Consider the following 13391-nt stretch of genomic DNA (forward strand, 5'->3'; position numbering starts at 1 on the left):
CCCACCCCTCTCCTGCCCTCTCTCTTTTCCTCTCCTCCTCCTCCTCTCTCTCTCTCTCTCTCTCTCCCCCTACCCTTCCTATCTCCCTCCCTCCTTCTCCCCCTCTCCCTCACCTCACCTCTCCTCCCCACTCCCTCCCTTCCTTCGCCCTCTTTCTGTTTTCTACCAGACCAAGAATTTGGGAGCTTAGTCTTTGCCAGGAGACAAAACTGTAAATATTTTCAGAAGTGTGATAGATTATACAGTGACTTTCCGTTGGATGGATATGCTCAAATGCATTCAGGTTACCCACTTTTAATTAAAAATGGCTTTTGTTTTCCTATACTTTTGGGTCTAATACATTACATTACATTACATTTTTTTAAAATTCTGTACATTGCCCAAGGCTGGTATTGAGTTGACCAGCATTATAAATCTAAGCTATAAACAATCAACCTGGTTTTCAAATACAGCGGCAGACTATCGTGCTATACAAAGGCAGACAAATCGCATCGTGGCTGCGGGAAGGCTGGCGAATTCAACCATGATGTGGCAAATGGAAGGAGTTAAAAACCTGCTCAAAACGTCAGCCGTCTATTTGTGGAAAAAACAGCCCCGTGTCGGTAGAAGTAATCCAATGCCACGGGTTCCTTTTGTTTGCCTGGGTCAGTTTCCTGCATTTTTACAGAAGTGGGAGTCAGGAACCTCCTGGGCGGACATGCCTGAGTAGGTGCTGGAATAAGATAATGCGTCTATTTCGAGCAGCCCTGCAGATGTAGCGTGACCGAAATGCATCTCTATCTCATTCACCCGAGGTTGACGTCAGGTGCTACCACCAAGATATCGAAATTGGCAGGGGCTTAAAAAAAAAAAGACGAGGTTCACTCCTCCATCCAATGCTTAGAGACCTTGGAGTCTCTCTTGTTTTTCCAAAGGTACAAGTAGAGATATTAGCAGGGGTGGGTTTCAACCGGTTCGTGGCGGTCCCTGCGAACCGGTTGGTCGCCGAACCCGGAAGTAAGTAACTTCCGGGAACGGCGAAGGGGCCGCCCGCCCACCCGCGGTTCTTACCCGGTTTTGACGAGTTCTGCGCTTCCACGCAGGCGCAGGACGCATACAGCGCCTGCGTGATCGTCCAGGAGCAGCTGGAGTGTCGCACAGACGCTAGTATGCATGCGTGCACCTTGCGCGTGCACGAGGACGCCGCCGGCCCTGTTCCAACCGAACCGGTTCGAACGGGGCGAGAAACCCACCCCTGGATATTAGGCAACACTCGGCTCAAAAACAAGTAACTGTGAGAGGGACCTTGGGAGTCCTAGTGGACAATCACTTAAGCATGAGCCAGATCTGTGCGGCAGCAGCCAAAAAATCAAATACATTCCTTGGTCGTGTAAACAGAAGTATAAAATCAAGATCACGTAAAGGATTAGTACCACTTTATAAAACTTTTTAAACCTTATCAGGGACGCAGTGGCTAAGATGCTGAGCTTGTCGATCAGAAAAGTTGGCAGTTTGGCGGTTCAAATTCCTAGCGCCGCGTTACAGAGTGAGCTCCCATTACTTGGCTCAGCTTCTGCCAACCTAGCAGTTCAAAAGCATGTAAAAATGTAAGTAGAAAAATAGGAACCTCTTTGGTAACAGCGATCTGTGTGCCTTCGGCGTTGAGTCATGCCGGCCACATGACCACAGAGATATCTTTGGACAGCGTTGGCTCTTTGGCTTTGAAACGGAGATGAGTACTGCCCCCTAGAGTTGGGAATGACTAGCACATATGTGTGAGGGGAACCTTTACCTTATAAATCCTTAGTTGGGCCACACCTGAAATACTGCTTCCAGTTTTGGTCAACCCATTACAAAAAAGATAATGGGACTTTAGACAAAAAAGGGCACAGAAGAGCAACTAAGATGATTAAGGCCCTGGAGATAAAAATTTATGAAGAATGGTTGCAGGAATTGGGTATGGCCAATCTAGAGAAAAGAAGGACTAGAGGGGGACATGATAGCAGTATTTCATTATTTGTGGGATGCCACAAAGAAGGGGGGGAGTCAGCTTATTTTCCAAAGCACCAGAAGGCAAGACAAGAAACAAGGAATGGAAACTAACCAAGGAGAGAAGCAACTTGGAATTGAGAAATTTCCTAACAGTGAGGACAATTCACCAGTGGAACAGAAATTGTCTTCAGAAGTTGTGGGTGCTTCCACACTGCAGGTTTTTAAGAAGAAACTGGACAGCCACCTGCCTGAAACGGTATAGAGTCTCCTGCTTGAGCGAGGGGTTGGACTAGAAGACTTCTAATGTCCTTTCATGCTCTATTCTGATTGATATTGATATTGAGTCTGGTTACTGCCATGTGGGCTAGGTGAACCCAAGCATGTTCTTCTGCAGTGTTTCCTTCCAGCAGCCAGCCTTGCAGGTATGTTTCAGTCTTAACAGATTAACAAAGTTGGAAGGAGCCTTGTAGGTCATCTGACAAATGGCAGTCCAGTGTCTTGAAGTGATGACGCTCCCACAATTTCTGAAGGCAGGCTGTTTCATTGGTTGATTGCTCTCACGGTCAGAAAATTTCTCCTTATTCCTACCAAGACTGTGGTTGGTTTAGTAAAGCTGGTATGTCGTATAGCCTCAAATTCTGCCTTTTGGTACCTTTTTTTTAGCTCACTGGTTCTTACTTGTAAAATTCTGAAGTTGTTAAGTAATGCTTGGGAAACAGCGTTGATAGCCTCAAAGACTTTTACCTAGAAATAAAAAGATCCACTGATTTTTAATGTAATGTGTGGATAGATTGGTTTAGTGGAATGTGTGTTCAGACTTGCTCAATCCAAAGACTGGATCCAAGAACTCGTCAACACACAGTATTCATTCACTGGCATATCCTCCTCTCTCAATTGCTCATCTCACAAAGCCTATCAAATGTCTTCTAATCACCTGAAAAAGTTTGAGAGGAGTTACACATTTGCCCTAATAGAACTCAAAGAGGACGTCAAGCTAATAACCAAGAATATCTGTAGCTCAGAGTTGACCTATGGAGTCCTTCATAGTTTGTTTATTTTTATTATTAGCTTGTCCAACATGTACAAGATAGCAGGTATTAAGTATGAAGATGGACATGAATACAGTTAAATGGGGCAGTAGGACAGGGAAGGTAAACACACTGGTGCACTAATGCATACCCCCTTTATGGACCTCTTAGGAATGGGGTGAGGTCCACGGTAGACAGTTTGAGGTTGAAGCTGTGGGGGTTTGAGGATGTAACAAGGGAGTCAGGTAGAATATTCCAGGCATTGACCACTTTGTTGATGGAGTCGTATTTTCTGCAATCGAGTTTGGAGTGATTTACCTTGAGTTTGTATCTATTCTTTTCCCGTGTTTATTGCGGTTGAAGCTGAGGTAGTCGTTGACAGGTAGAACGTTGTAGCAGATAATTTTGTGTACTATGCTTAGATCAGACCATAGGCGGTGTAGTTCCAGGTTGTCCAAGCCCAAAATTTCCAGCCTGGTGGCATAAGGAATTCTATTGTGAGGCAGAGGAATGGAGGACTCTTCTCGTGAAATACCTCTGGACCTGCTCAATTATATTAATGTCCAATATACAGTGTGGATTCCAGGCAGATGAACGGTATTCGAAAATTGCTTGCACGCATTTTATTACCCAACTAGGTAACATCCATGCTAGTGAGTGAAGGGTTTACTCCCTGTTTATATATAGTAGCTTACCCTTCCAGTGTTGGTAAGGGATGTGCTTTTCTACTTACTAGTTTATCTCCTGCATTGAAGTGTCAAAGTACCTTTTCAGCATTTCAAGTATTAAGTGTTAGGATAGAAATCAAGTGACAAATACTAGTGTGTGATTTGCTCATGCATTGTTTAAGGTAAAGGTAAAAGTTCCCCTCACACATACGTGCTACTCATTCCCAACTTCAGGGGGCAGTGCTTATCTCTGTTTCAAAGCCAAAGAGCCAGCGCTGTCCGAAGACGTCTCCGTGGTCATGTGGCCGGCATGACTAAACGCCAAAGGCGCACGGAACGCTGTTACCTTCCCACCAAAGGTGGTTCCTATTTTTCTACTTGCATTTTTACGTGCTTTCGAACTGCTAGGTTGGCAGAAGCTGGGACAAGTAACGGGAGCTTATTCCGTTATGCGGCGCTAGGATTGGAACCGCTGAACTGCAGACCTTTCTGATCGACAAGCTCAGCGTCTTATTCATTGAGCCATCTCATCCTTCTTTGGATTGATTAGTTATTTGTAAATAATACATATGTTACCAAATCTGCGTAAAATCCTGGTAGTGATACTGGTGTCATGGGTATATTTTCCTTTTATATCACTTGGTACTATGTCCTTCTGATTGCCAGCTGAGCTGATCCAAATCCAGACATTCAGTTTTTCTTGGTCCTGTTACTGGCAGTTTCTTTTTAGCTCAAATGCTGGGAACTGAACCTTGGCGTTTTCTGCCCCCAAAATATGTGCTTCTGCCATCAAGCTATGTATTTATTTACTATATTTATATCCTGTTCCTTCAGCAGTGCAGTGTTCCCGAGGCAGCCTACAATTAAAATGAAATTTTAAAAAACAAAACAAACACACAAAACTAAACAAGACGGCAATAAAAATCCAGCAGATGAAATGCGCCCGGGGATGGGGGTGGGATGGGGTTCCGTTAGGTATCCTCAATTGCGGTGGGCAGAAGCGGTTGGAATTGAAAATGGACAGGGAGTCAGGATTGCTGAATTGTCGTCCCCTTCTTAGGTCAGTAATGCAAGGTTGCAAAAACCTTTTCTTTAGAGCAGGAGTGTCAAACTCAATTTCATTGAGGGCTGCATCAGGGCTGTGGTTGACCTTGAAAGAGGGGGGAACTGGGTGGGTATGGCCAACTGGATGGGTGTGGCCAGCTTGACGCCACTCTCCAAACTGCTGGCATGTTTTCTCTTCGCACTGGATAGACCGTGTCAAAGCTACTATTGTGGCCCACTAACCAGCAGATTCAGACAGTGAGGAGGTTGGGGAGGAACATGGGCCAGTCTTGGAGTCAGGGGAAGCTCGGATGAGGGCTCTGCGTCGGAGGCAGAGAGAGGGCCAAGGCCATCTGGTAGTTATTTGCTTCCTCTGGAGCCTCCAAAGTCAGACATCAGCGAGGCAGAAGAACAGGAGCTTGTTCCCAGTGTGCGTATGTGCAGAACAATTAAGAAAACAGGGTCGACTTGGGAGTAAGGCTTGGAGATGATTGGCTCCTCCCATAAGACCTAACAGAGGAGCGAATGGGACATAAGCTTTTGCAAGAAGCAATTAGTTCAACTGGTTGGTTCAAGCTTTGAAAAGTTCTGTTTGACTGTGCTAAGTTTGGCCTTGCTGTGGATTTGGCAATTAGATCTCTGGCAGCATTCCAAGGGAGATAAGGTGGGTGTTTATAATGTTTCCCTGAAAGACTGTGGCAACTCGAGCAGACATCTGTCGGAATCTTCACAAACTGTTTTTGAAGCCGTGCAGGCTATGAATGACCATAATTCACAGCCGTATAAATAAAAGTTTTGCAGACTAAGGTTGTGATTTATGCTTTCTCAGGAATCCTAGGTCAGAACAGCTAAGGGAAATGTTGTTAGAAATAATATGTAAACATTATTCAACTGATGCTACCTTTGAGATATGCTTGGCAGACTTTGAAACTGGCTGAATCCGTGGGATCACCTTAAACATGGAGGAGAAAATGGGAAGACACAAAATAGGCACACAAAAGATATAAATCTGTATGTACAGATGTTGGAAATCATTTTCAGCCGGAAGACTTTAACAGAAATAACAGAATAACAGAGTTGGAAGGGACCTTGTAGGTCATCTAGTCCAACCCCCTGCCCAAGCAGACCCTACGGCATTTCTGGCAAATGGCAGGCCCGTCTCTTGTTAAAAACCTCCAGTGATGGAGCCCCTACAACTTCTGGAAGCAATATGTTCCATTGATTAATTGTTCTCACTGTTAGAAAATTCCTCCTTAGTTCTAGGTTGATTAGTTTCCATCCGTTGCTTCTTGTCCTGCCTTCGGGTGCTTTGGAGAATAGTTGAGCCCCTTTCTTCCTTGTGGCAGCCCCTCAAATATTGGAAGACTGCTATCAATCAGGTCACCTTGGAGATCTTCTAGTCCAACCCCCTGCCTCAATCAAGAGATGTGGGAGGGACAATACTTGGGACCTTCAAATATTGGAAGACTGCTATTGTGTCACCCCTAATTCAAGTACAGGTCGGAATGATAGAGGTGGAAGGGAACTTGTAGATCATCTAGTCCAACCCCTCTGCCCAAACAGGAGACACTGCACCATTTCTGACAGAGGGCAGTCCAGTCTCTTCTTGAAAGCTTCCAGTGATGAAGCTTCCACAACTTCTGAAGGCAGCTTCTGTTCTATGGATGGTTAGTTCTCACGGTCAGGAAATTCCTCCTTATTTCCAGGTTGAATCTCTGCTCTTGGTTTAACCTAGGTTTAGCATGTTGTGGAAACCCAACCAGAAAGCCCCAGCCTCTTTCCCCAGACAGGACTGATGGAAATAGGCGATGGCCGGCTCAAGCAACCCCAATTCAGACCTCCTCCATCTCCCCCACTTCCCACCCCTTTAACTCCACTCCTTTAACTCCACCCCCTCCTTTAAAGGCTCAGGGCAGTAATCTGAAAAAGGGGATATTTAAAAGATAGATTGGTCCTTCCCGATCGCCTTCCAAGATCCAAAATAAATGATGTCTGCAGGCCTGACAAGTGGTCTCTCCTCAGAAAAAAAGCATATCCTGTAAAGAGAATAATGTGGGGGGTTAACATAATCATAACTAACCACCTCTCACCCCCAGGGGGGTCCCTTTGACTTATCGGGAAAGTTATTGTGCAATTATTTTACTAACTTAGCAGCTTTTACATTCCAACTTTTCACCCCTGTAGCTTCAGACAAAGGGTACCCCTTCCAATGCACTAAATATTGCAAACAACCTCTATACAATCTAGAGTCTAAACATTTTTTTCATCTCATAGTGAGTTTCTCCCTCAATCACCATTGGAGGAGGGGGTGGTTGGGTCAGTGGTCTTAGATTAGACCCAATCACATCTTCCATCTTCCCATAGTCTTTATGCCTCCCGAGTTTAGGTCGGCGCTGGGTCTCAAGACCCTGGACAGCACCCTGAAGTTCGGGGTAGCTGGTGAAGTAATGGATATTTGGGTTAATGTTAGGGTTCCAAATAGCATCCAAAAGTAAATCAGAGTCCAAAGCAAAGTATTGCTCAAAGTTCCAATTTATTAAGAGAGCCATGTGGGCACATCTGGGAAAACCCAAATCTGAAAGCTTCCCATTTTCCCCACCCAGTTGAAAGTTCAAAATCTTGCCCCCACACCCACAAGTCCATCACATGGTCTAATTTTCCACTGCCATTCTGGCAATTCGACCCATCCAGTTCCGGTCAGATGCAGAGGTGCAAAGACAAAGGATGACCTTGGCTTTCTAGAAAGAATTTTGTTATGGCTACATATCATCTAACTCCATACAATCCTCCCTCCCATTTTCCCACAATAGAAAAGGCATAGTAGAATAATAGAAAGTGTGGAAGGCCAAAAATCCAAAATAAAAAGAGGTCTGCAGGCCTGACGCGAGTTCTTTGCTCTGAATTAGACAACCTAAAAGTTTGGAAAACTCACATTCCAAGTTTGACCTTATTCAAAGGCCAGTTGTAAAATGGAACATACACTCTTGAGATCTCTTGGAAGAAAGTCAATAAATTGTCCCCCTCACCTTTTGGTAGACCTGGCTGAACCTTTTTCTTTCACATCTTTTTACGGGAAGAAGAGAACACCCAAGCAGGGAGATATTAAAGCAAACAAAACTGCATTTACCAATATGAGCTCGTCTTGACAGTTTGATGCTCCTAGCAGTTTAATCAAGATGGGCTTTGAATGCTGGAACACACTAAATGTTACAAATTACCGAAAGCTTTATTAGTCATTCTTTTGAGTCTTCTTCTGTAGGCAAACAAGAGTAGGGAAATATATGCAAACAAAAATGAGAGCAATATAGATCAAAGCAATCACATTGATCATAGTTAAAGATGCTGCCTTATGCATCATGGATAATACTGTATTCATTTGCAATCCTGCTGGGAAGATTCAGATTTCAGTTTTGAAGCACAAAAAGGTCGAACTTTGGCTAAGTCTTGGTTGGGACCTCTCCCCAAAAAGCTCTTATCAAATGGATCAAACAAGAAGCACAAAATGATATAAATATCCTTAGTAAGGTGAGTAACCTGAAATGGCTGAGCAAATACAAATGTACTTTTCAAGTAGTTGCAAGCTACCGTATTTTTCAGAGTATAAGACACACTGGAGTATAAGATGCACTGGAATATAAGACGCACCAAGGTTTTGAAGAGACAAATTAAAAAAATTTTTTTTGCACTCTGCAGACTTCCCCAAAAAGGCCTGTTTTCGCAAAAACAGGCCTGTTTTTTTGTCAAAAAAAGAGGATGCATAGCCTTTAGGAGACTTATAGAGTGCTCCTGGGAGCTGGAGGGGGGGGGCTAAATTGAGCAAAAAAGCACTCCGTTTTTCACTCATTTCTGCCCTCCCTAGCCCCCAGGAGCACTGCAAGACTCCTAAAGGCTATGCACGGCCATTTTGGTGAAGATGGTGGGGTTTCGGGAGGCAAAAAAATGCTGTATTCAGTGTATAAGACGCACCCAGATTTTCAACCTCTTTTTTGAGGGAAAAAGGTGCGTCTTACAGTCCGAAAAATATGGTATTTGAAATTACAACTGCCGTAAAATCTTAGGGAGATATTTACTCGAGCGAGATTCAAACAGCTTGACACAATGGTCAGATATGGGAGATTACATTCTATACCCTACAATGAGCTTATCTGGCTAACATCCTATTTCATTGTTGCTTGTATAAGGGGGTGAAAGACAGGTTCCTTGGTCTATATACCAAACAAATCACCCTTATGGGATTCCCATATCAAAACAACTTATTTTATGTGTTGCCAGAACCCGAAAATAACATTTAACACAGCACAGTGTTAAACAAAATGCAGCCCTGGATTTTTAGCATAATTTGGATTCTTTTTCCTCTCGCAGGTTGAGAGAGATTTTGAACGGGAATATGGAAAGCTTCAACAGTAAGTATTCTTAGCCATTTCATTTGGGTGGGTGTTCATTCTTGGCTCTTTTCTCCTTACTTTTGTGTTCCTTTTCAAACTGACAGGTTCTCCGAGCCATTTACAGAATAATAATAAAAAAAATCCTGTAATCAAAAACAACATAATACCAGAGGAGAGGAAACAAGATAAGTTAAGCACCAGTTCTTAATGTTTACTGCTCCTGTTAAGGCTAGGTAGGATGGAAATGGGGCTACAAAGAGGCCTAGATGAGACCTTCACCTCCAGAGTTGATGATCTTTTCACCACCTGTGGTTTAGTTTAGTTTAGTAGTTACAGGACTTCTTTTGCCACCAATCGAGTCATACATTGAGTCAAGACAGTTCACAAATCCATTAAACATGACTAAAAACAAAAGTATCCTTCCTCCAAGTACCAGGCCAAACATCCTCACAGCTCAACCACCATCTTAGCTCAATAAGTCCTTTATTATAATACTTTATTCATTAAACATGAAATTCAGTCAACTAAACGTTCAAAAATGCATCACAAATACCATGATGATCATGATGATTGGTTAATCTTTGGTGAGATTCACAGCCTTTGGGGCTGGTTGGTAGCTCAACAGCTCGCGTCTTAACCAAGGACCTAGGAACTGTTAAGAAAATGTGGGAGGATATAAGCTGTTCCAAGTAGTGTGGTTTTTTGTAGAATCAGAATGTTCAAATCTGATAAATTTAAAATTTCCAAATAGTGAGGGAGTCCTTTAGGAATTGCTCTAAGGGCTCCAATTACAATTGGGACAACACACAATTTCTTTTTCTACAGTCGCTCAACTTCAATTTGCAAGTCCCAGTACTTTGTGATTTTTTCTTGCTGTTTATCTTCAATTCATGCATCTCAAGGTATTGCAATGTCAATGAATCATACTTTTTTTCTTTTCAACGATTGTTATGTCAGGTGTGTTGTGGACCAAGTGCCTGTCAGTCTGAATTCTGAAGTCCCACAAGATCTTGACTTTCTCATTCTCTAAAACCTTCTCAACCTGATGGTCCCAGTGGTTTTTGCTGTACTCAAATCCAAACTTTTGGCACAATTTCCAGTGAATGATCTTAGCAACGTGGTCATGGCGTTGTAGGTAGTCAGTTTGTGAAATTTTGCTGCACCCACTGATCAAGTGGTCGACTGTCTCGTCTTTCTCATTATAGAGGCGTCATTTGCTGTTGGTGGTAACATGTTGAATTTTTGCCTTCATGTAGTTTGTGGCTAAGGCTTGTTCTTGAGCTGCCAAAATAAAGCCTTCTGTTTCTTTTTTCAGTTCTCCTGATCTTAACCAATTCCAAGTTAACTTTTGGTCAGCTTTGCCTTTAATACTTTTCAAGTATTGGCTATGCATAGCTTTGTTTTTCCAATTTTTAGCTCGCTTCTCAATTACTTCTTTCTTATATTCAGTTTTTGACTTAGTTGTCTTTAAAAGGCCTCCTTTATTTACTTCCTTAATCATTGGTTCTTCACTTTTCTGGATGTAATCATTCAAGTTGTGTTTTTCTTCTTCCACAGTCTGTTTTACTTGTAGGAGTCCTCGACCACCCTCTGCTCTTGGTAGATATAATCGGTCAACATCACTTTTAGGGTGCAAAGCATGATTCATTGTCATAAGCTTCCTTGTTTTTCTGTCCAAATTGTCCAACTCCATCTGGGTCCAGCCAATCATTCCTGCATAGTATCGGATCACAGGTATAGCCCGGGTATTTATGGCTTTTATGATGTTTCCTCCACTCAATTTGGACTTTAATATGTTGCGAATTCGTTGAATGTACTTGGCTGCAGTTAATTCCTTGACTTTATTATGCATTAAGTCAGAGGCCTCTAAAATCCCCAAGTACTTGTAGCCTTCTTCTGGTTTCATCATTTCTTCATTCTCAAGTTGTATTCCATCATCTTCAAGGACCTTGCCTGCTTTAGTTGCCATTGTTGCACATTTGTCAATTCCAAACTGCATACCAATGTCTTGGCTAAATTCTTTTGTGCTTTCAATTAATAAATTCAGTTCAGCTTTTGTTTTACCAAACAGCCTCAATTCATCCATGTACACCAAGTGTGAAATTTTCAGTCCTTTCTTTGCAAGTTCGTATCCATAGTTCATCTTCTTCAAAATGATTGTCAGTGGGAGTATAAAAAGTAGGGGTGAAAGGGAATCGCCCTGGAAAATGCCTCATTTAATTTCAACTTCACCCAGTACTTCTTCATTAACTATAAGCTTCATTTTCCAGAGGTCCATTGAAGTTTCCATGAATTTTTGTATGTTGCTGCTGATGCCAAAGATTTTCAGGCATTTCTTGATCCAGCTATGGGGAACTGAATCAAATGCTTTTTTATAGTCTATCCAAGCCATGAACAGCTTGGTTTGTCTTTTCTTTGAATTCTTTAGGATTAGCTTGTCAATCAGCAGTTAGTCCTTTGTTCTTCTTGAATTTTTGCAGCATCCTTTCTGTTCTATAGGAAGCAAGTTATTTCTTTCCAAGTATCCATAAATTTGGTTTGCAATGACACCAGTAAGGAGCTTGTATGTTGTTGGCAAACAGGTGATTGGCCTATAGTTTCCAGGATCCTTTTCTTTTTCTTTATCTTTTTGGATCAAAAATGTCCTTCCAGTTGTCATCCATTCATCATTTTCAGGTGTTTTAAAGATCTGGTTCATTTAGGCTGCCAATCTTTTGTTAAAGTGCCTTTAACCAGAAGCCATGTAACTCGTCTGGTCCAGGTGCACTCCAGTTCTTCACTTTTCTTGACTGTCTTTCCACCATTTCTTTTGTTATTTTCACATCTTCCAGTTTATGCACTTTAATAGAATCCTCAATCTGTTTGATCCATTTTGCATTTCTGTTGTGCTTCTTGTTTTCCCACAAATTCTTCCAGAATTTCTCAGCTTTCTCTTTATCAGGCTTTTCATTTGTTGTTACTCCATCTCCACTTTCTAAGCTCTTATAAAACTGGTGGTGATTTGCTCTGAACTGTGAATTTTCCTTGAATTGAGTTACTCGGTTTTCATATCTTTTAATCTTTTCAGCAGTGGCAACAACCCTCTGCTTCAGCTCTTCAATTACTATCGCAATCTCTTTATTCTCCAAATAGTATTTTGCTTCCAGGCTGCTTTTGATCTGCTTGTTTTTTAGCTGACCTTGCCTTAGGTTCTTCAAGTTGCTCAAGTCTCCACGAAATTTTTTGATCTTCAGTTCCAACCGAATTTTCCATTTAGGCTTCCTCTTCTTGCCTCTTTGGTTCTTTTGTATTTTCAAACCCAATTCTTTGGTGGTTATGAAGGCTGCTGCATACATCACCTGGTTTGTTTCAGCTAGTGTAATGGTTTGAATGGTTTGCACAGCCTCATTGACCTTTTTTGTACCTTTCTCAATTCTTTCTGGTTCACTTGGTTCAGTTGTTGTTGTTGTTGTTGTTGTTTACTTTATTTATTCATTAAACATGAAACTCAGTCAACTGAACATTAAAAAATGCATCACAAATACCATTGACTGGTATTGATGGTTGATACGGGTTGCTGCCAGCGTCCTAGGTATCAACCAAGTACCATTATTGTTGTTGTTGTTGTTGTTGTTGATATTGTTGATATTGTTGATATTATTATTGATATTATTATTAAAATATACATCCATATTGTGTGTGAACAGGGTTGATTCTGGGTATCATCCATATTAATCCAATTCACAGTGTAGTAATCTCTATCACATTTATCAGATTTAAGTAATCCTCATTATATTGTTCAAACATATATCAAAGCAAGAAATGCCTAACTCCTCATTTTTATCTCTATCTTCATCTATGTCTTCCTTGTTCAATCTAAACATTTCTCTATCATATATGAACAAATTTGGCTAGGCATCATTCATACTGATCCAATTCAAATACAAATACAATAGCAGAGTTGGATGGGACCTTGGAGGTCTTCTAGTCCAACCCCCTGCCTAGGCAGGAAGCCTTATACCGATTCAGACAAATGGCTATCCAACATCTTCTTAAAGACTTCCAATGTTGGGGCATTCACAACTTCTGGAGGCAAGTTGTTCCACTGATTAATTGTTCTAACTTTCAGGAAATTTTTCCTCAGTTCTGTTCTCAAGATGCTTGAGTCCCTTCTTTTACCTCCTCAGTTGGAAAATACTAATGTTTGTTTACACACAAGGAGAATATAGAGAGGTCTTCCAAATCCACGTTGGTTTAATTGGTTAATTATGCATTAATTAATCAGTTTAATTACATGGTGTGTATGCAACAAATAC

At 41.8% G+C, this 13391-nt stretch overlaps 1 protein-coding gene across 1 annotated transcript in view; it reads left to right on the forward strand.

Moving 5' to 3' along the window:
* The window catches only part of BIN3 (bridging integrator 3), a 139078-nt gene that overhangs the window by 50905 nt on the left and 74782 nt on the right, over window positions 1-13391 (forward strand). The window contains exon 3 of the mRNA XM_087706126.1: window positions 9074-9114. Coding sequence (XP_087562252.1) covers window positions 9074-9114 — 41 coding nt within the window. The remainder of the gene's footprint in view (window positions 1-9073; window positions 9115-13391) is intronic.

The sequence above is a fragment of the Thamnophis sirtalis genome, unplaced genomic scaffold (genome assembly GCF_051295495.1).
Source record: "Thamnophis sirtalis isolate CommonGarterSnake01/CBP01778 unplaced genomic scaffold, rThaSir2_p1.2 scaffold_2, whole genome shotgun sequence".
In the NCBI taxonomy this organism is placed as follows: domain Eukaryota; kingdom Metazoa; phylum Chordata; class Lepidosauria; order Squamata; family Natricidae; genus Thamnophis; species Thamnophis sirtalis.